Source organism: Fundulus heteroclitus, chromosome 15, assembly GCF_011125445.2.
Source record: "Fundulus heteroclitus isolate FHET01 chromosome 15, MU-UCD_Fhet_4.1, whole genome shotgun sequence".
Classification (NCBI taxonomy): Eukaryota; Metazoa; Chordata; class Actinopteri; order Cyprinodontiformes; family Fundulidae; genus Fundulus; species Fundulus heteroclitus.
Window position 1 is genome coordinate 27,455,705 of NC_046375.1, and position 19,964 is coordinate 27,475,668.

Genomic DNA, 19,964 nt, shown 5'->3' on the forward strand with positions numbered 1-19,964 from the left:
AGGGAAGTTTTACTGTAATGTTTTTAGCTTTCTAATTGTCTACTGAAAGGCTAGCGCAATTCAATTAACAATATTTATATTGGTCAATCCAAAATAAATGTGATTTCTAAGGCACTTTACAAGAAGAACGTATCCAGTTTGTATGCAGAAATATAGAACTAAATCAGTCCCATCCTAAAGACCGTTTCTAATGTAATTATACCCATTCTAATTTGATCCTAGTAGTAATGCAATGCAGTCAGATTCAGTTTTTTATGGCAAGTGCTAAAAACACATCTAAGGACATCCATTCTATTGCACAAGTCCACAGGAACCTGCAGCTCTCCCTTCTCCTTAGGATCCATTACCAACAGTGGAAAAATGGTCCCTCCTCCTCCTTTTGCTGCAATCAACTGAAACAGACACACAAAACACACAAGCTCTGACCCAGGAGTACTTTCTATGGTAAAGAGTTAGTGGCAGCAGGGGCTCTATTAATGGTTGCTTGTATGAAAAAGAAGTTACAAAGATCAGGTCTGGGCTAATAGTTTATGGGATAAAAAACTGAGAATTTTGCCAGCACAATCACAGGGATGGCTCAGGGTTACCTAGATAACTTTAACTATAAACACACTGGGAGCGACGTCGCTCCCTCTCCAATCATTTCTCATTTCTTTTCGAACTTGTGCGATTAGTTGCCGTCATTGGATGCCCCCCCATGTGTCGAGCCCATGAAAACCATAAGGCTAGAAACCCTAACATGTTGCAGTGGTCCTCTAGGTGCACCTTTGTTTGCTCAAATCTTAAAATGCTAATGATGGATTAAGAGCAACTCTTAGTTTGGTGTTAAGTCACTGAAACCAGCTGGTTTCTCTCACTTAGGTTGATGGTCGGCCTTTAACCACAGCACCTCATGACTAAAAGCCATGTACATCATGTTAACTTTTCTCTCAGCAGTTTGAGCATATCTGTGTGCGTGTGTTTGGTCTTTTAACAGTGTTGTGTGGGCAGCAGTGTGTTTTTTACAGTGTGTTGGTGTGTTGTGTTTGAGCCACCTGTGCCCTGCTGCCTCCTGCAGGGAAACGGCACCAAGCCTCAAGCGCATTTAAACCAGTCCTGCTCTTGTTTTATGTTCCGCACTCATCTTTTCTTCCTCTTATGTGTGCATTTACATTTGTCCATTTCTGACCGACATTAACCGTTAGGGCGTTATCTAAACTGGATATGCTGTTGCTTTTGCCTTTTTCTTTTTTCTCTCCCCCTTCCTTCCCATGTCTTCATCCGCTCCTCCCTCGCATCATCTGTTCTGTCAAAAGAGGCAGCAGGTTATTCCAGGTGCCTAGCACGGCTCTCGCAGCCTTCTCTGTCGACGTCTCACTCTAATTGGTTGTAATGGCTCCTGGTGTGTGTGTGTGTGTTCTTGTTTAGACAGCTTTTGACTGCGCTTAACCCAGGTGTGACAAACTGCTCTCGCCACGGACCTTCCATCCATCACAGCTTGGTTCCCGGGACGCTCGCGGCTTCACCCTGCCTCTACAGATCTGCTTTATTAGTGCTGTCCATCAGCATGGCAGCCCAATCTCACCAACTCACCAGACGCAGAGTCTGATCAAATGACATGTTTCAAACAGCAACCTCTACTTTCTCTGCTTCCATCGATTGAAGTGTACTAGATGAAGAGTGAGGCTGTGCCTGCATGTGTTTGTTTGGTGATGAGCAGCAGTGAAGGTCCTGCTCTCACTGCTTTCATGTCCTGATTAGATACATGTGTCCAGAAATCTGCATGCCCTGCAGGGGTTGTTGTTCCATCCCTCAGTTAGATCTAGCTCTCCCTTGTAGCTGTGAAGGTGTCTGCTGTTTGGTGCTCAACCCGTCAGCCCTGGCTTGCTCTGTTACAGCTGGATTTCATGCCTGTCGAGGCAGCTGTCTGACGGGGAAATGTGTATTAAAAAGGCTTTTGTTTCAGCACTTGTTGTAATTACTGCTTCCCATGAATAAGTTAACAGCCTTCTGGGTAAAAAGTTTAATTCAAACGACAAAAAAGAGAAAAACATGCTCAACAAGTTGATTCTGTGTTCAACACAGCTGCAGAGGAAGTCGCGGTTGATCCCAGTTCCCTGAAATATTGAACTGAGGATGTTTGGTTGAAGGGAACAGTGCTGATGTTTTTGTTTTTGCTCATAAAGGTGATCTGCTGCTTCTCTTTGAATACATCTCCGTTCATAAAACTGTAGTGGTTCAGACTCTCAACATGTTGAACGATGGTTTTTCAGTCTGAACAAGCAGCAACACCAGCAAAGTTGTCCAGAGATGAGACCAACATCTGCAGTTGCTGTTTAAATAAAGCAGATCGGGTTAAAAAGAGACTTGTTACAAGCAGAAGGCGCTTATGTGCCTTCAGAAATGTTATTTTTGCTATGTTCTAAGAAATGGTGTTTGTGTGGGAAAGGGGTGTGTAGATTTAATAGGCTGATAATAAATCTAACTAGATTATAAAAATGCTGGACTGCAAGATTTTGGCTCATTGTTTGCTGAAGAAATCCAATTTTTCCAGACATTCACATGTATTTGCATCTCTGAAGGTGCTTTATTTTTTTGTTGGAAGGATAACTAAAATGGCAAAAGATTTATTACAATGAGATGATTTCTCACAGAAAAAAGAAAAACAATTAAAAATAAATACTTAAACAAGTAGCAATGAATGTTTTTGTATGTGCTGAATCCTTTCTGGTTCGGCTAAATGTTTTAGGTCGTTGTCCTGTTGAAAGGTCCAGTAACGATAATTCAGGTTACTGCTCAGAGTTCACCAGTATGGAAGGAGCTCATTACTGCAGACTATAATAAGGCTTCCAGGGTCCCAGCATCAGATTCTCCAAGAGTGTGCATGATTTGCTTTGTAATCGTACTATTCCCCCCCCCCCCCCCCCCCAAACTAAAGCCAACTGCTATGTCTGTTGCCTCCTTGGCCAGAAGAGAGGCCCCAAACACATCTCCAGGTTTCAATCAGGAGGTTTTCTTCATGAAGACAGTGGAACAATTTAGTTTGTACCCATTTGAAAATGCCTGTCTGTGCTGTTTGGGGACACTGCTGACCTTTTTATATTGGCATCAAAATGGAAGTTCATTATGCATTACTCTAGAGAATATCCACAGGTTAAAGATTAGAGTGAAGCCTGATTCCTTCATTTCATAATTACGTCAGCTTGTAGCTTTATGGTAGTGGAAATACCTTCACAAATTGTTATGACTCTGATCTAAAGGAGAAGGATGATTTTCATTTCAGTCTTTTCCATACTAAATAGGAAAAGCAGTCCATGTTTCTCCCATGTTAACGTAAAAGTCTGCATAACAGCCAGTAGGATGTGGCATAGCCCAGTGAGGAAGCTTTATATATGCAGTATGCCCTGCTTCCCTGAGTCTGTAGATGAAACTTGTTTTCATATTGAGCACTTGTGATATTGATGACTGACATTTCTATTGTCAGTTAGCTGCATAACATCCAAGTTCATTATTGACTCTGTTCATTGTGTGTAGTTGTGATGCTGAGGATGGGATTATTCAGCACCCTGTCAGCTTCATGTAGGTCAGTATTCACTATATTGCTCTCAGATTCCCCAAGTTAAGAAAACAGTCCAACAGAGATGGACTTACTACAGTATCAGGGAACGCTCATTAAATGTTGCTGATTTTCTTAATTTTTTATTGCTCATACTTGCCACGTTTTGGAGAGAGTGAAGGAGAGACTGAGCGGAAAGAGCTGGTTGGGTGGATGGAAAATTAGAGAGAGCCCGGCGCTTGGAGAGTCATACAGATAAAAACAGCGAGAGGGAGCTGGGAGGCGGGAAGGGAGGAGGCAGATGAGAGGGGGAGATCAAGGGACAGACAAAGGTATGAAGAGATGTAGCCGAGACAGTAAACGGATAGATGGGAGCGACGGAATCGGCAGGAGGAAAAATCAATCTTCCCAACACCATCGAGCAGATATTCTGGAGTTGAGCTGTTCTGGTCTGCATGATGCCACCACCGTGATTTCCCCACTGCTGCCTTTACCACGGAGTACAGGAGCAACCTGTGCTGGAGCAGGAGCCTGTTGCCTGGATACCTCTGCCGTCGCCACGGCGGCAAAAAGCCAAGACTGAGGCGCGTGCATGCCCGTGTGAGCTGTGTGGCTGGTGTCAGTGCCATGAGAAAAACACAGCTGGCTGGCAGTTTGGATGGCTCCCTCGCACGTCCTCTCCCTGCTTGTTCTCTGACATTGCATGTATGAATGAAGAAGGAATCTCCCTGCTACGGAGGCTTCGAGGAGAGCCAGAGAGAGAGGCTGGGTGTGTGACGGGGGTTGGCTGGCACCCTGCATTGGATGGTGATGAAGAAGGCTGATTTGTAGAGGGGGAGAGAAAAGCATTTGAAAACCACCTCAACAAAGGAGCTAAAGAGTGGAGGTACCAGGGGCACAAGACCCCAAGACGGGGAGGGTAAGGTACAGAGGAGTGGCCTGCTGGGGGAGGCAAAAAAAGGGCTGCTTGCTGGGTCCCTTCAGCTAGAAGATTGCACGGAGCCATGCAGATCCAGTCGTCAGCTCCTCACTGTAAAGCCTCCAGCTTCATCCTCAGTCAGAGATGTGTGCTGGCCTCCAAAATGGAAATTCACCGGTACGTAGCAGCCGTCACCCAGGGATTCACATCAACACAGCGGATAAGTCCTGCCCCATCATCCTCATTCTTTCTCCTGTCTGATTTTTATTCTAGTTGGCACATATGGCAGTGGTTCACGACAAGAGGAGATTTTCTCAGATAGGATTCATAGAACAGGACTTTAGTCATGCAGTGGCCTGTCTTTATTGAACTTTATTTATGACAGATATACTAGTTTCAGTAACTATTGAATCAGTTTTACTGCAACAAAGAGCAAACCCAAAGTTCATTTAGGTTTGTGGTCTTTAAATGTGCTTGTCAACTGGAAGAAAAAGTTTCTGGTAAAGCTTTAGGAACCTGATTCATTTTTCTAGATTTAGACAACCTAGAAAAAGGTAACACGGTTGTTAAGTTTGCTGAAATGGTAATAACCAATCAGGCCTTCAAAAAAACAACAACTTTCATATTAAACTCCTTAGCAATATTTTGATATCCAAACATTAGAACTGCACAATGTTTGTTTGATATCGTACTTGCAAAGAACTGTTTTAATGCAGAACTTGCTGGCATGTTATTTCAAGTTCATGGCGTGTCGATACTATATTCAGCCTGTTGGATGTCCTCACTGCATCTATACCTTGTATACATTTAGTGCTCCACAATGTGCTAGGGACATTGTGATGAATGAAAATGTTTGCTAATAATCAATATCATCATTAAAGTAATACTCATCAATAGCACTGCTGCTATTCCCCGTTGTCTCGAGCTCTAAAATGAATCCTTGTTGGATCCATGTTCATGATAGTGAGAAGATGTACTTTCTGTCTGACTAGATGTTAATGTTCCTTCATCCTCCCTGAGGGTGTGGTTAGGAATCAACTAGCTACATCAGAAACCTTTTCCATTTTTCTGCTCTAACATCATTTTAACAGGGAGAAGCTGCTTAAATATTGATACTGTTTGCTGAAATGTCAGAAAATCTTAAGTTCACTTGGCAAAAGTAGTTTTTTGAAAGGGATGTTCTTCATTACAGGAGCGAGCAAAACAAACCGTTTTACAAAAGTTATGTTTAAGATACTATAGATAATACACATAGAAACCTCATTTTTCTTTTTTGCTGTTCTCCTCATCAGTTTCCTTTATAAACTGGGAAAGGAAGAAAGGCAAAGAATAATTATTGTAGACCTTGTGGCATTTAAAGTTAACCCTAATAACTCACTTCTAGCTTGTTTATCTCAATTAGTTTTCAGTTGTTACATTAAATGAAGGACGTTAGTGTTCAAAGAGTCAAAGTGAAATGGTTTCTGGCTGAGATGCAACAGTTTCTTTTCAGCCAGTTTTCTGTGGAGCTGCAGTCGGTACATACAAATTTAGATTTGTCTTTATGGACTATTAGAAAATATAAAACCACCGTAGAAAATGTTTTCTAAACTTTCTGCTGTAAGCACCAAGTGATTGTTTCTATGAAGATCAGAGGCAACACCAGGCGGTGTGTTGGTGGGAAGTTGCTCTACAACAGGGTTTTACAGTTTTAAAACAAAGGCATGCTTACATAGTTAACATTTAAACTGGCCTAACATTCGTTTAAGCTACTGGTGCGTCTAGCTTTGCAAAGCCTTCAGTGTGTTTCGATATTCTACAGAATGTAAATCCTTACATTAACTCTAAGGTTGTAAAAATATTTGCAAATCCAGTATGCTCCATAATGCACAGATTCAAAGCTTTTTTTTTTTTTTCCTTTCTACTTTTCGCTAAAGTCTCTTGCAGCCTGAAACCAGGAACGGCTCAGCTTCTTGTTCCTTTTAAACTCTTTTTTTTTTTCTCTACAATTGTGCTTCCTCTGACTTCATTTTAAACACCTCCTTAGGATGAAAATAGCCATTAGCCTTCTTACTACAGTGTGAGCATCCACACTGAAGAGTGTTACCAGCATGACCTTGTAAAGCTTCACTGATCAGAAAAACTTCCTAATCCGTTCAGTTTATCGAAGAGTCTCTCAAGACACTCTGTAGAGGTTTGTTCATAACTTCATTTCTAACCCCACCTAAATGGGTCTCTTTGTTACAAAGTTGCTGGGAAAATATTTAGATAAATTGAAAGAAACTTTTGGTTACCCTCCTCAAACACTGCAAGTGTCTGACACCACAACAAGACTGTATTGCTGCCATTCACCTTTGTGCTGTCCGTGAACCAGAGCCCAACAGTCCGGCTGTGAAACTCAGCCTTTAGCTGCCTGACAGCCAAGTGCAGTTCAGACCATCAATGTGAGCCCTGTCTGAGTGTCACCGAGCTTGTGATTGCATCCTTGTAAAAATGGGCCAGGCCACTAGTGATCACAGTTTATAGTCTAAAGCAGAGAAACACCCTGTAAACACTGCTGGATATGTGGAGGTGTGTGTGTTGTGTGTGTGTGTGTGTGTGTGTGTGTGTGTGTGTTTCCTCATCAGGACCTTTTCTGGGATAATCAGCGACCTTGTCAGGAACAGTAATCCTTACTGATGGAAGAAAAGTCTGTCCTTAATGAGTCTCAACATAATTATTGGGCTCCTTTGTTAGTAGGGAGGTGTGAGTTGAGGTTAAGTTTTGGTTTAGGTGGTGAAGTTCAGCCAAAAATATGTTCTAAAGGCTGTGTGGTGGTAATGAACCTTTTTTTAGGATTATTGTTCAGCACAAATATTGATAAATTATTGCAAAGAGCTCCATTAGGTCAGTAGGTTAGGTTGGAGCACAAATGCTAGAAAGCGATTTTCATTTCAGTGAATTCATGCTGTCCGATTGTTAATGTAATTAGCTGACGGATTCCCATAAAATAAGGGACAGAGGCGCTTGAAATCATGAGATTCTTCTGTTGGCAACGACTTCCTCCAAAGAAAAGCACACATCATCACGTCGCCACACAAACTGCCGTTCACAATGTTGTATCTGAAGGAAAGGTGTTGTGGACGAACGGCTTGGTCTCCGGGGAAAAGGCTTCAGGATTTCCAAGAGTGCCCAGCAAGCATCAGAACCTTGTTCTGCAGAAGCATAAACTAAAGAATAATGCTGCTGCCATTACAGAGCTTTCTGCATGTTAGCAGCAGGGAATGGGAACACATCTGGGTGCAAATGAGGCAAAAATGTGGGATAATAGCCTTGTGAGAGGAAGGACAGCAAAAGGCAAAGTTTTAGAAACCCTGTAATCTCTGCCTTTCTATACACGTCATTTCTGGGTTCCCTCTTATCTCTCAGTTTGAGTCTGGATGTTTCCTTTCTGATGACAGCTTTCTGTAATTGTGAGGACTTTAGCTCTGCCACGGTTCTACCAGTGGGTCGGCTGTAAAGCCAGCCAGCTGGGCTGCACAGTTATTAGTCACATTTCACATAAAGCCATCAGACCAATCAGGCCGTTTTCTTTTATGATAGATGGTCGTGTTGGGGAAATGTTCATCTTGTTCTCCCATGCTGGTTGCCATGGTTGCACAATGTATCAGGTCATGAGTTAGCCGGCAGCGGGCCCACCTGTGGTCCCCTCCTCTGGAGATCTTCAGTCAGCTAATGGATTCTGTGAGTAAGTTGCTCAATGCCTAATTGATTCCATGAGGGTTCTGAGTGTTGGACTGAGCTGCTCATTAAACACGGCCCATGCTTGAGTTGTCCACTCCACTGTCCAGGTAATTAGAGGGCAGTCGGGTTTAAAGCTTAATAGCCTACATGAGCTGATAAAATAATTCAGGGCAAACAAAGCTGCATTTGGAATGTAGCAGAGGTGAAAAATACCTGATTTTTCTAAAGGTCAACAACAAATTAGTTTCTTAATCTACTCAGCAACAGTAAATACATGTTTTGAAATGTGCATAGAAGCAAAAATAATCAATTAATAATGTTTGTTTAGAGCCCTTTCTGTCAACTCTTCCTGGTTTCCCTAACGTCTCCATCTGACTTCACTGCTGAAGCAGGAAACATGGCAAATGTTGGCTTTCTTTTCGTGCTGCTTTCTACTGCATTGAAAGAATCCAACTCATATTTTACAATTCTCTGGCTTGTTTTATATAGGTTTTCTCTTTTAATCTGAAGTACAGCAGCCACTGTTGCTGGAAAACAACCTTAAAGGTTTGGAGTTTGCAATCAGATGCTGAACTTGTTCACTTTTCTTTTTGTAGACTTCTTGTGTTCTTGATAAAGCGGTATATTGATTAGTAAAATGTAGTAGAGAGCACACACGCTTGCTCGTCTCCAATCACCGTAAACAGCCTTAAACAATATCTAATATGTCAATAAAGTCGTCCAACTTAATATTCTTTTCTGTTTCTTTAAATGGAAAGACGTGCTGTCAGACCTGCTCACAGACTAGGGTTGTCTGAACTGGGATTTATTTATAAGAGCAACAGAGAACGAGGCGTTCACTGACCTGCTACTACCATAAACCCACTCACCAAGGAAGCTCAGGATGCTGGAGTTTCTGATGGGGCTGGACAATATAGGGGAAAAAAACATATTGTTTAAATAGAAATGATATTGATCAATATCGATAATTATCAACATATTCAAAACATATATTTTAAGTGCAGCCCTGGCCATTTTTACTGTTGCTTAGTACCTATTTTTAGATACAGAACTCACAAACTCTGAATTGAAACTCAACCCTTCATACCAGCTAACTTTTTACTAAAACTGCAAGTTTTTAAAACAGAAAAAAATAACACATGCTCTCTGAGCTCTTTCAAGGGGGCGGAGCATTCCTGGGTTGGCGTTTGTGATTGGTTGGGAGGATATAATGACTAATATAAACCTAAATGCCTAGAATGCTAAAGGAAGGAAGCTGCTCTATTGAGCTTTTTACTGACTCTTTTTTCTATCATCGATATACGTCTATTGATCGATATATATTGCTGTTGAAATATCATCCAGCCCTAGTATGTAATACACTTTAGTAAATTATGATCTTACTCTTGCTGACTTCTTTTTTTCTTTTCTTCATACCAGCCATTTGGGGAGGTGCTAGGCTATCGTTAGCAAGGTTGCGGCCTGCATTGATCTGATCCATTGATAATCCTGCTCCTAAAATATTTCAATGTTTTTCCAGTTAATCATAGGTGTACAAACCTTAAAGTTGTTCTCCTGCTTGAGAAACTTGGCTGTGAATGCCGTTGAACTTAATGACTAATGTTTCAGCTGCTCCTGGTTGGGGGCCCATCTGATACCTTTCTACTGGATCAGGATCATGGGGAAAATTGGTAATCCCGCAATTTATTTCTTTTTGTTTTGTTTTAGTAAAGCAGATTTTTGACTGTTTATTAAATCCTAGCTTTGATAGAAAGGAGAAAAGGCAGAATGTATTGTGTAAACTGCGGGTTATGGATTGGAAGGTCTGTAACTTGGGACATTAGTAGTGGTCTTAAACATTCTGACTTTTGTAAGGTGGCAGTCTCTAGTGTAAATGTTCCTTTGCCTTGTAATTGAAAATGTAACAGCCATCTTTCTTAGCTGCAGCCTGCCTGTTATAAATCCCTCTAAACAACAGCTCACTTCAGCAATGATTAAAACAAACGGCACTCATAAATCTAGCTAAAGATTTTGGTTTGCTCTGAAAATAATAGCACTATTTCCAAGTCGTCCTGACTGGGTTGAGCTGGCTGCAAATAGCCAGCGTGTCTATTTGCAGCACACACACCATTGTGTACCTGCTGGTTTTCTTAGGTTATATATAGCCACTGGCGCTGATATCTTCTTTGTTGCACCTCAGGTGTTTCTGCTGCCATCGTGCCACACTTCGGGCTTCTCCTACTCTGTCTTTTTCCCCCACCACCATCTGCTAGAGTAGATGACTCACTGTTGTAAGCCCAGGGTCTTTTCTCCTGGCTCCAACACATTTTCTGTGTCTGTGTGTGTGTGTGTGTGTGTGTGTGAAGGCTCCGTACAGACGCACGGCTGCATGAATGGTGTGCAGCTACACGGAGCCACAGTGCAGAGATGCTGTCTGGCCAGAGCGGCAGATCCGTTTGGATCCCATCTGAACGGCAGCACGGTCGGACTGTGTAGGAGTTTGGTATTGATGCTGATAGTGCTACTGTGTAACGATCTGTTCTGCTGTGCTGGCAACACTGATTAGTTTTAGCGCCATGGGTTAATGCTGTTGCCTTTAAAGCTTCACATAAACAATAGTTGGAATCGGATTTAGACTTTCTGCCTTCTGTAGTCCCTGTGAGGAGAGCTGGAGCAGAAGCGTTTGTCTCTCGTCTCTTTGGAAGAGACGCTTCAGAGGTTCTGGACAAGTTACGCTGAAAGGACTGAAAGTTGCTTCTCCTGCTGAGCTTCAGTGCAACTTCAGAACGACCCTGAATGAACCTGAAATCTGAAGGATAAAACTGACAGTAAATCTTTTCAAACTCAGCGTTCTTTATTGAAGCATGTGAGCCATGATCTCAAAGGCTGTTTTGACCATTTTGATCATGTTCAGTACGACTACCGTAGATGCCCTCGCAGCTTTTTTTTTCTTTTGGCCTGGTTAAATCCGTCTGTTTGTTTCTAAGCACTGATTTCTGTGAATCGGTGCAGAGCTATTTTATGTGGTTCCTGTTGATCCCCTAAGGAGAGCCCTCCGTCCTGATGGAGCTGGTCTGCAGAACATGTGTGGCCTATGGGCCTGAGGAGAATCCAGCTTATTGAAACAACTGCTGGCCTACACCAGTTTACTGGGAACGTCCCAAAGTCTGACTTTATAAATAAAAGCCCTGATGGAGGTTTGCTGATTAAAGAGCTATGCTGAGCTCGAGGACAACCTGATGAGAGCTTTGTTCTGTTATAAAGCTGACTATTATCCTCCCTGATGAAAACGTGAAATTCACTATCATCAGTCCTACAGCATCTTTATACATCCCTTAAAAGCCAAAGAAATCCATCCTGTGTAGTAAAGAAACAAAATATTCAATTGCAACAACAGAAATCAAGGCCAAAAACAGGATTGCAACCTGCTGATGGTCCATTCCACAGAAAGATCTGGTTAGAAGATAAAACCGTGATGTGGTCCGGTAGGCGCTGAGGAACAAGTTACAGGTTGATGAGCTACTGAAAGCATCGGGCTGAAATCATACGGACTCTCCTGGGCCCACTCTGGGATGTCGTCTTACAGCAATGGCAAACAGCGGCTCAGCAGCTGTAGGTTGTGGCTCAACAGGAACTTTCTCTTGTCCGGACAGCCTCCCTGTCTCATCCTGATGGCTTTCATATGAGCTGCAAACACTGCACCGCAATACCAGTGGTGGCTAATTAATGAAAGGAAAAAATGAGAATCGGAGGGAATAAGATACAGATGTGGGAGGGAGGATGGTTTTGAGGAAGGTCAGTTAGTGGTAGAGAAATATTTCTGGAGGGAAAAAAGCCTAAGCTGAAAACTAGAAACATGTGTGGAGAGCAAGGAAAGAAAGGATGCAGATGTCTCTGTAGACGTCCCCTATCCTGAACTGGTTTCTATGTAAAGCCAGCTGCACTCCCTGTCAAACAACCCTTCAGCCTATCACCAAATCACTCTGCCTTTCTTCTCTTCTCTCCATCGCATGCAGTTTCATGTATGAGACTCCCTGTGGATTTCCTTCTCCAGGCTTGGAGAAGCTTTCCAGGTGCAGCTTACCAGTATGATTCAGGTTAGGAGGATCTCTAATGGAAACAGCTGAAGCTGGCCTTTCAGATCAGGGAATTATGATGCCCCTTTAATCTATCAAGAGATCGCTTAGATTATTATTCAGTGCTCTGTGTTCTCTGAGGGGTGATCAGCATTAGAAATCAGCAGATTTTATTGGCCATGGTTCTGTTTGGGTCATAAAGGACCATTTAAAGTATGATCCTGATTTAGAGAAAGAAAAAAGAACCTGTTGGTTTTCTTGCATGATGCTTTAAGTCTGTAACGTCCGACATACGGACAAACTATGAGTGAGACTCACTAAACATGCTAAAGTAGCATTTGGTTGCAAATAATCAAGGGTCAAACTTGGAGCTGAAAAGCGGGCAGACGTGGAAACGGACCCACTGGAGGCTGCAGAGGACAGCAGACTGGCTGGAGCTTCACATCCCAGCAGGAAAACCCTGAACACAGCTGGAGCTGCAGTGGATGGGTTAAACCTGTAGGAACAAGTAAAACCTCGGTTACCTTGTACCCCATATGCTTGGCATATTAAAGCTGCCCCATGCTGGCACTTAAACTGTTCTTTAATATTAAAAAAACATAAGGTAAAAAAAATGTATCACTTATTGGTACTTCAGTTATTTTTGATAGATCTGGTGTGTGTATTCTGTTCTTTAAAATAAAAATAAAAATAAACTCAAATGTGCAAATCTGGATGTGTTAAGCCAACAGTGAAAGTCAGAATCCAATGTGGGGTTGCCAGGTTTGTAAAATACAGATATGGCAGCTGGAATAAATGGTTTATTTTTGCTGCTCTTGATTAAAATCTCTGTCTAAACCTGCTTATGCTTACGCGGTCACATGGGGGCAAGTGCTCATGTCCAGCAGCCATTGTGTGATGAGCGGGGTACACTGTGGACAGGTAGCCAGTCCTTCCCAGGGTTAGCACTGTGCTGCTTCTGTTGGTGTGTTGCTACAGTGTTTGAATGCATAAAATGAAGACATGTTGGTTAGGCTGACCTGACCAGCATGTCTTCGGTGGTAGGGCAAACCAGAAAACCCGGAGGAAACCTACGCAAGCACGGGGAGAACAGGCACACAGAACGGCTCCTGCAGAGGCCAGGACTTGAACCTGGGACCTTCTTGCTGTGAGGCAGGAGTGCTAACCACTGTGGCACCATATGGATATGTCCATTCCAATGGGATCCACTTAAACTCCCAGTAATTCCTTTATTGTCCTGCAGTGGGGAAATTTGAGTGTGACAGTGACAAACACAGTTACACACAATTATTAGCAATGAAAAAGAAGGAAAAAAGAACAAACCAGTCTAATCTAAAATGAGCTCTAAAGAAACACCAAGAGTAGAAGATAAAAAGTAAATACCACAGTAAATAAATATTGCACAGTGGAAAAACTTTTATCAGTGGAAAAGACTCCAGCCTATTTACATTTTATTTATTTAACCTTTATTTAACCAGGAAAACAATACAATGATATGCAATGTGCATGGTGGTGCAGCAACATCACGAAAGTAGCTAAGGCGTGTGCAAGTTACCTTAGCATCTGGGGACAGTGTAAATGGTTAATGATCAGATCAGAACCTGTGTAACCATTAGCATGATGTAAACAGTTTCTGAGTCTGTTGTGAGCAGCAGAGATTCTAAAGTCTGACTCCAGCTGGAAGTAACAACCTGCGGAAACGCTCCTTAGAGCATCTGGGATGCAGCAGTCTGTCACTAAAAGGCTGTAACGTAGGGCTGGACCATACGGCCAAAACTTAGATTATGATGGATTTCTTCATTTTGGTTGATACGATGTCGATATAAACAAATTAAAAGCCTGAAAGACTGCAAAGAACACCCACAACAGATGCCTGAACAAATTTATAACAATTATTTTACCATGTCTATAAAACTCCTCCAATAAAACATTTTAGAAATAATTGCTTTAAAAAAATAAACGCATAAAATTACATAAAACCTAGAATGTCAGTCAGTGACATATGCTGTAAGCATAGACTGTGATGTATACTGAAATATTGCAAATGTCATATATGTCATTTATTGAATGAAGTTATGTCACGATATATATAGAATTATTGCCCATCCCAGTGTTACTTGAACCATAGTTTGAGATTGATGGCTTTACATCAAAGCTCATTTCTTCAGACCTAAATCTAGTTGAAAATCTGTCATAAGCCTTAAAAAGGCCATTCAGATTCTCCACATCCAGCTGGACTGAGCTTCAGCTATTTTTCAAAGTCATTTTCTGTCACATCAAGCCCTAAAAAATGCCCCGCAGTTGTCATAAGATGAGAAAATGTGGAAAAGTTAAAAGGGGGTTAACTATTCTGCAAAGGACTCGTACTACTTCTCCGTCTCTACTCTGTCGTCTTTGTGGAATAACAGGGTCAAGCTGACATGTTAATGTCTTATACAAAGCTTTTGTTGGATTAATCTGATCCCTGATCAGTGGGATAATAAATAGTGTGTGTGGGTTAAAATCATTTGGGGATAAGAGCATCGTGGGCATCAGTCGGCGCTCAGGAGGACAGTAAAATTTTCCCTGCATGGAGGTCAGGAGCCGCATGCAGCCATGTGGATAGTTCAGCAGACTGTAAACAACTGGAAGGTGCTCTGGTGCTGATCTGTCCTCTTTCTTAGACCTAGGTCTTCCACAGCTGTGAGATATTGGCTGCTTATACACAGTGAACGCGCATAATTTAGTTGACCTGTGTAATGTTTGGATCTCTTCTGTAGTTCAGTGTAATACACACGGGTATACGTCTACATTTAAGGTCTAGGTTGCTGGGTTGCAACCACGCTTGGTATAACAGCTTCTTACATAGATGATGCAGTCAGTCATCTTTGTCACATTGCATTAGCGTTTATTGAAAATGTACTTCCCTGACTAAGAAAGCTGCGTCTCATCACATCTGGTCAGCACAGTGGAGATTCACCGCACTTTATAAGCGATCACACCGTGATCCTCCACATATGCATGAGAGCGCCGGCGACATGGCTGACGGGACAAAACCCTGAGTCATCATTCAGCCCCAGATTGTGCTTGGCAAACCCAGTGAATGGGGGATTCAGCTGCCTCTTTTTGGTTTGCTTCTATCTTTAGACTAGTCAGTCATTTGGTTGCATAACTTTGGCCTACCAGCAGTGAAATTAGTCACAATTTCCAGCAGCAGGAGTGATGGAGTGAATCAGTAGATCCAGAGAATATGTCACGGTGTCCAAATCCCCCTGTTCCTCCTCCTTGGTTATTTTTCTAGCTAAGTAATGAGAGAGCCTTGTAGTCCCGCTGTGGTTCTTATTAACCAGGTTAATCAGCTTGTTTTTTATTGTGTTGTGATGGCCTGGCTTTTTCCATCTCCTCCTGTAGCCCATTCTCTGCTCGTTCATTTGTCTACGCCCTATCTGCTGCATCCCCACAGACCCTCTCCACCCTCCCATCCCAGCAGGATGTGACGTCACGCTGGCAAAGCCCCCGGAGCTGCTCCGTTCCTCTTTGAAGTCAGAAGCACTCCTAACTCTCCAGCTTCATTAACATTAATGAAGGAGATAAAAATATTCTCATCTCATATCTCATTCTCTGCTCCTAATTTTGTGCAGTCCTCACTTTTTTTTGTCTGTGCCTGTCATATTGCTCTATAAGAGGCAGAATCTCCTTCATGAAAAACTGAAATTCATCAGTGAAGCTGGTTATCATCCTGTCGCTGACTTTTTTTGTTCTTAAATAGGAAAACTTGTTAGAGTTTTACTCAGCTTAATGGAGAGAGGAAGGGGAGCTAAAGCACAATCTGCTAGCTGAGTAACTAATTGTGTCCACTGCAAGGGTGGCAAAAGAGGGATTCAACAAGGCTGTTTTCCACCAGTCAAGTGTAAATGAAAGTTTTTACCCATAAAAATGATCAAAGGGACTCCATGGAGTCAGAAGTTCTCCGCTTTGATACCGATTGTAGTTTTATTGGAGGTGAAAGCACACAGTTGGAATCTCAGGAGTTTTTCCCTCCTCCTGGTGTTTGGTTTGTCCATCAAAGATGTTTGAGGTAGAGCAGAAGTATGCTGGATTTGGTTCAGTGGTAGCAAACGTCACGTTGACCACATTTGGTATGAACCACACCTTGTCTTGATTGATAGAAATGTTAGATTAGAAGTGCAGGAACCGCTCCGTCCTCCATCTGCTGCTTCACTTGGATTCCGCACATTAACCTAATCAGAAAGATGAAGACGGAAGAGGTCTTGACTCTCAAGCGTCATCGAGATTTGTAGATTAGAAGCATCTTCATGAGCTTTTATAAAATGTTGTAGCTCTTCAGGAAGGCGCGTTATCCAAGATTTTATGTTTATGTGATGGACGGAAACGTGAGTTTTTAAAACATTTCAGCCTGGCTGCCTTTTCTGTATTTTTTACCACATGAATGAGATGGAAGTTATGTAAAGTGCTAAACAAAAGTATTTATAACCCTCCAAATGTTCCACATTAGGTCATGTCGCAGCCACACATTTCAATTACTGGGATTTTATGTGATAGACCAACACTAAATAGTGCATACTGAGAAGTGGATCTTTTTACAAATCAAATATCTGAAGACTCTGGAGCTCATTTCTATTGGGCCCATGCATTCTCACACCCTAAGTAAAACCTGGTCCAATTAACTGCCTTCATTTTTCACCTAATTAGTTCAAAGTTCATTTATTTCCCATTTAATAAGTGTAAAACTAGCTGATGTGAAGGTGTCAGAGGCTTGTTGGAGAACATTAATGAAACTGTATCAAGAGGAGCCAGGAACACATCAGACAGGCGAGGGAGACAGAGTTCAATCCGTCATCTGAAAATGGAGAATGTGGGACAACCTGATTATAAGAATATTACTTATGCACGCCATAACTCTGGCTTTTATCCAATAATGGCAAGGGGAAAGAAAGATTACGGAAGGAAAATATTAGAAGGTTTTACCGTTTTGGTACACTTTTCAGCTCTTGGTGCGGATCCGATGCTGTCGAGCTTTTCTTGTTTCGATAAAATCCACAGTCTGTCAGTGCGCGCTTCCCCTTCCCCCGCCCCCCTGCGGTGCTTTTCACTTCTTTTAGGGACGCCGTTTTTAGTTCACTTATACATTTTGTAGCTTTCATTCTGAGTCTGTTTTTCTATCACTTCCTGTCTGCAACACTGCTGGGGTTCAGACTCTTGCAGAGATGCTGAGAAATGTTCTGGAACGAGAACAAAGTTGGGTTCTTCTCAGTCAGCTGTGGTTTAGATCATTTATAGATTTTGTAAGTAAACTAAGAGGTATTCCACTCATTTATTGCACAGATGGTACCAATCAGGGTTTTTTGTCTGGTTTGCAGTGGGCTTTGAGGTCTGACCCACCGATGCCCGTTTTTGCTGTTCTAAGAACTAGACTATATAAGAGATGGATAAGGACAGACTGCAGCAGGTTGTTTGGTAGATGCCGTTTATAGATCAAGGTGTATGTTGCATCACAGTTGAGGCATTTATAGACAAACTGGTGAGCGTTTATGTAGTTAATGAATTGGAAAAACATGCTCTGATTTTTTTTTTTTTTTTTTCCTGTTTGAACTGCTGCTCTCTGATAGATATTTGACACATTCTGATCTAACAGGAATGTAAAGCACTGTAGCTCAGAAAGATTAGGGCCACATCCATTCACAGGTCGCTTAGACAATGTGGGCCATGTTTTACCTGGATGGTGAAACACACATTTTAGATGATCTAAATAGATTCGCTGGCTGAATGCTCTGACTTCTTGGTGAACTTACTGGAGCCTTCATGCCAGAGACCAGCAGCTTTTTTTAATTTCTTGTGTTGTAAAAAGTCTTGTCACCATAAAACCAGCTACATTTAAACTGTCAGAAGCTGTAATTTCATTACTGTCTACTTTGTGTCTCTGTTGATGCAGTGAACAGAGCATCTGCCAGGCACGAGCCGCTGTCATGGTGTACGACGATGCCAACAAGAAGTGGGTCCCTGCTGGAGGCTCCACGGGCTTCAGCAGAGTCCATATCTATCACCACACGGGCAACAACGCCTTTCGCGTGGTAGGACGCAAGATCCAGGATCATCAGGTGAGTGAGTGTGATCATGTGACCTAAACACACATCCATGTTTCATTTGGAGTGGATCCTAGTGGGATCTGAGGAGTTGACGAAACTGTTTAAGGACAAGTGCGTCTGCAAAACCCCTCAAAGACTCTTGGTGTGTTTACAGCTTGTCATTTGACAGCGAGTGTGTCTTTTGTTGCCATCTGCTTGTAGAAGAACACAGACAGTGTTTCCTCACACTCTTTGCAGTGTATGGAGTAGAAACAAAAACATTTCTGAATGGAAGCTGACAGCAAAATGAGACGTGAGAGCAGCTGGGATAGATCCCAAAGCAAAGACACTGATTTAAAGCTGCCTGCCTTTGAACTCTTTTGACTCCTAGAAGCCCTGGAAATCAGCCGGCCCTGCTGGTCTCTGATCCACAGGAGCAATTGACATGTTTGAATTGAAAAATAAGATTTAAATATAAAAATACTAGAGCACTAAACTACTGAAAGTTGAAAAATGTTGGAATTTTGGGGGGGAAAAAATATTGCGAAAATATATTTAATAAATCAAACATTTTCTGTTTCAGTTGCTAATAGTTGTTTAATTTTTTTGTGCTTGACTAGTCATGTAGTGCAGAGACCGACAGAATAGCACATCAGGTGTGTTTAATCTAAAAAACTAAAGTGGCTCCAAACAAAGCAACTGCATTTTCCTGCAGCTCCTGCTCATTTTGTCCATAGAAAATAACAAGAAAAAGACTTTTCCAGCCGTAGGGCTTTAGCAAGACTGCCCGGCCCGTTGTATTTGTTTCTTGTTTGACACTTCATTAAGTCATCCTAATTTGCATATTTGTAAATGCATTTGGGACCCAGGCTGTAGGAGAGCTTTTGCCAAGACAAAAAAAGTTATTAAAAATAGTAATTGAATGTGTTTGGAACTTTAAAAAATTACCTTTTTATAAATTAAAGTATGAATTTGTATACATTACCTGAATCTACACTACATACAAACTGTACCAAAAAGACAGATATCAGAGGCACACAAAGTGAATGAGGTGAAAAAGTGATTGACGCTGTGTGTGGATCAAATTCAAGGAATTCCTTTAGAGCAGCAGTTTTAGAGACAAAGATTACTTTAAAAACTGTATTTACGAGGCATCAGCAGCTGTAGTGTGCCTGCAAGACAGTGCTGAGGGATTTAGGAACCCTCATTGCAGCTTTCGCTGCTGCCTCAATATAGTGGGTGAATCAATTCAGGGGCTGCATCCTTGGAAGGACGTATTTGTACGTTTACAGCACAGCGACCAAGGCTGTCCCAATTCACGCCTCCTTCAAATGCGGCAGAAGAATGTGTTCTTCTTTTCCCCAATCTGAAGGATGGGTCCGGTTTATCTTTCATTGCTAAACTTAGCCCATGATTCATTGCTGGTTGAGCAGAACTTTTTACCCAGAAACAGCAATGGTGAAGGGGAGTGAAAAGCTGAATAATTTGGATTTATTACACATTCTGTGACATAAAAGTAACATTTCAAAAGCTTTTAGGCGAGAAGTTAGCTATGATAAACCAAAATATCTGCTGGGTTTGTGGACATATTGCTTGATTTAAAATCAGACGTGCTCAGATGGCAGCGACTCGCGTTGTCGGCTTCCAGCTCACCGGGTGGCTGAGGCTCACCACGTCGAAAGAGACGG

At 42.1% G+C, this 19,964-nt stretch overlaps 1 protein-coding gene across 7 annotated transcripts in view; it reads left to right on the forward strand.

The window, feature by feature from the left end:
* Nucleotides 1–19,964, forward strand: part of enah (ENAH actin regulator) — a 131,517-nt gene that overhangs the window by 43,401 nt on the left and 68,152 nt on the right. For 2 of the 7 annotated variants that reach the window (XM_036147096.1, XM_036147095.1), the window contains exon 2: nucleotides 18,144–18,309. In XM_036147096.1, coding sequence (XP_036002989.1) covers nucleotides 18,144–18,309 — 166 coding nt within the window. Of the gene's footprint in view, nucleotides 1–3,809; nucleotides 4,632–18,143; nucleotides 18,310–19,964 lie in introns of those variants that run through there. The other 5 variants (XM_036147093.1, XM_036147101.1, XM_036147103.1 and 2 more) reach the window with 5 other exon arrangements.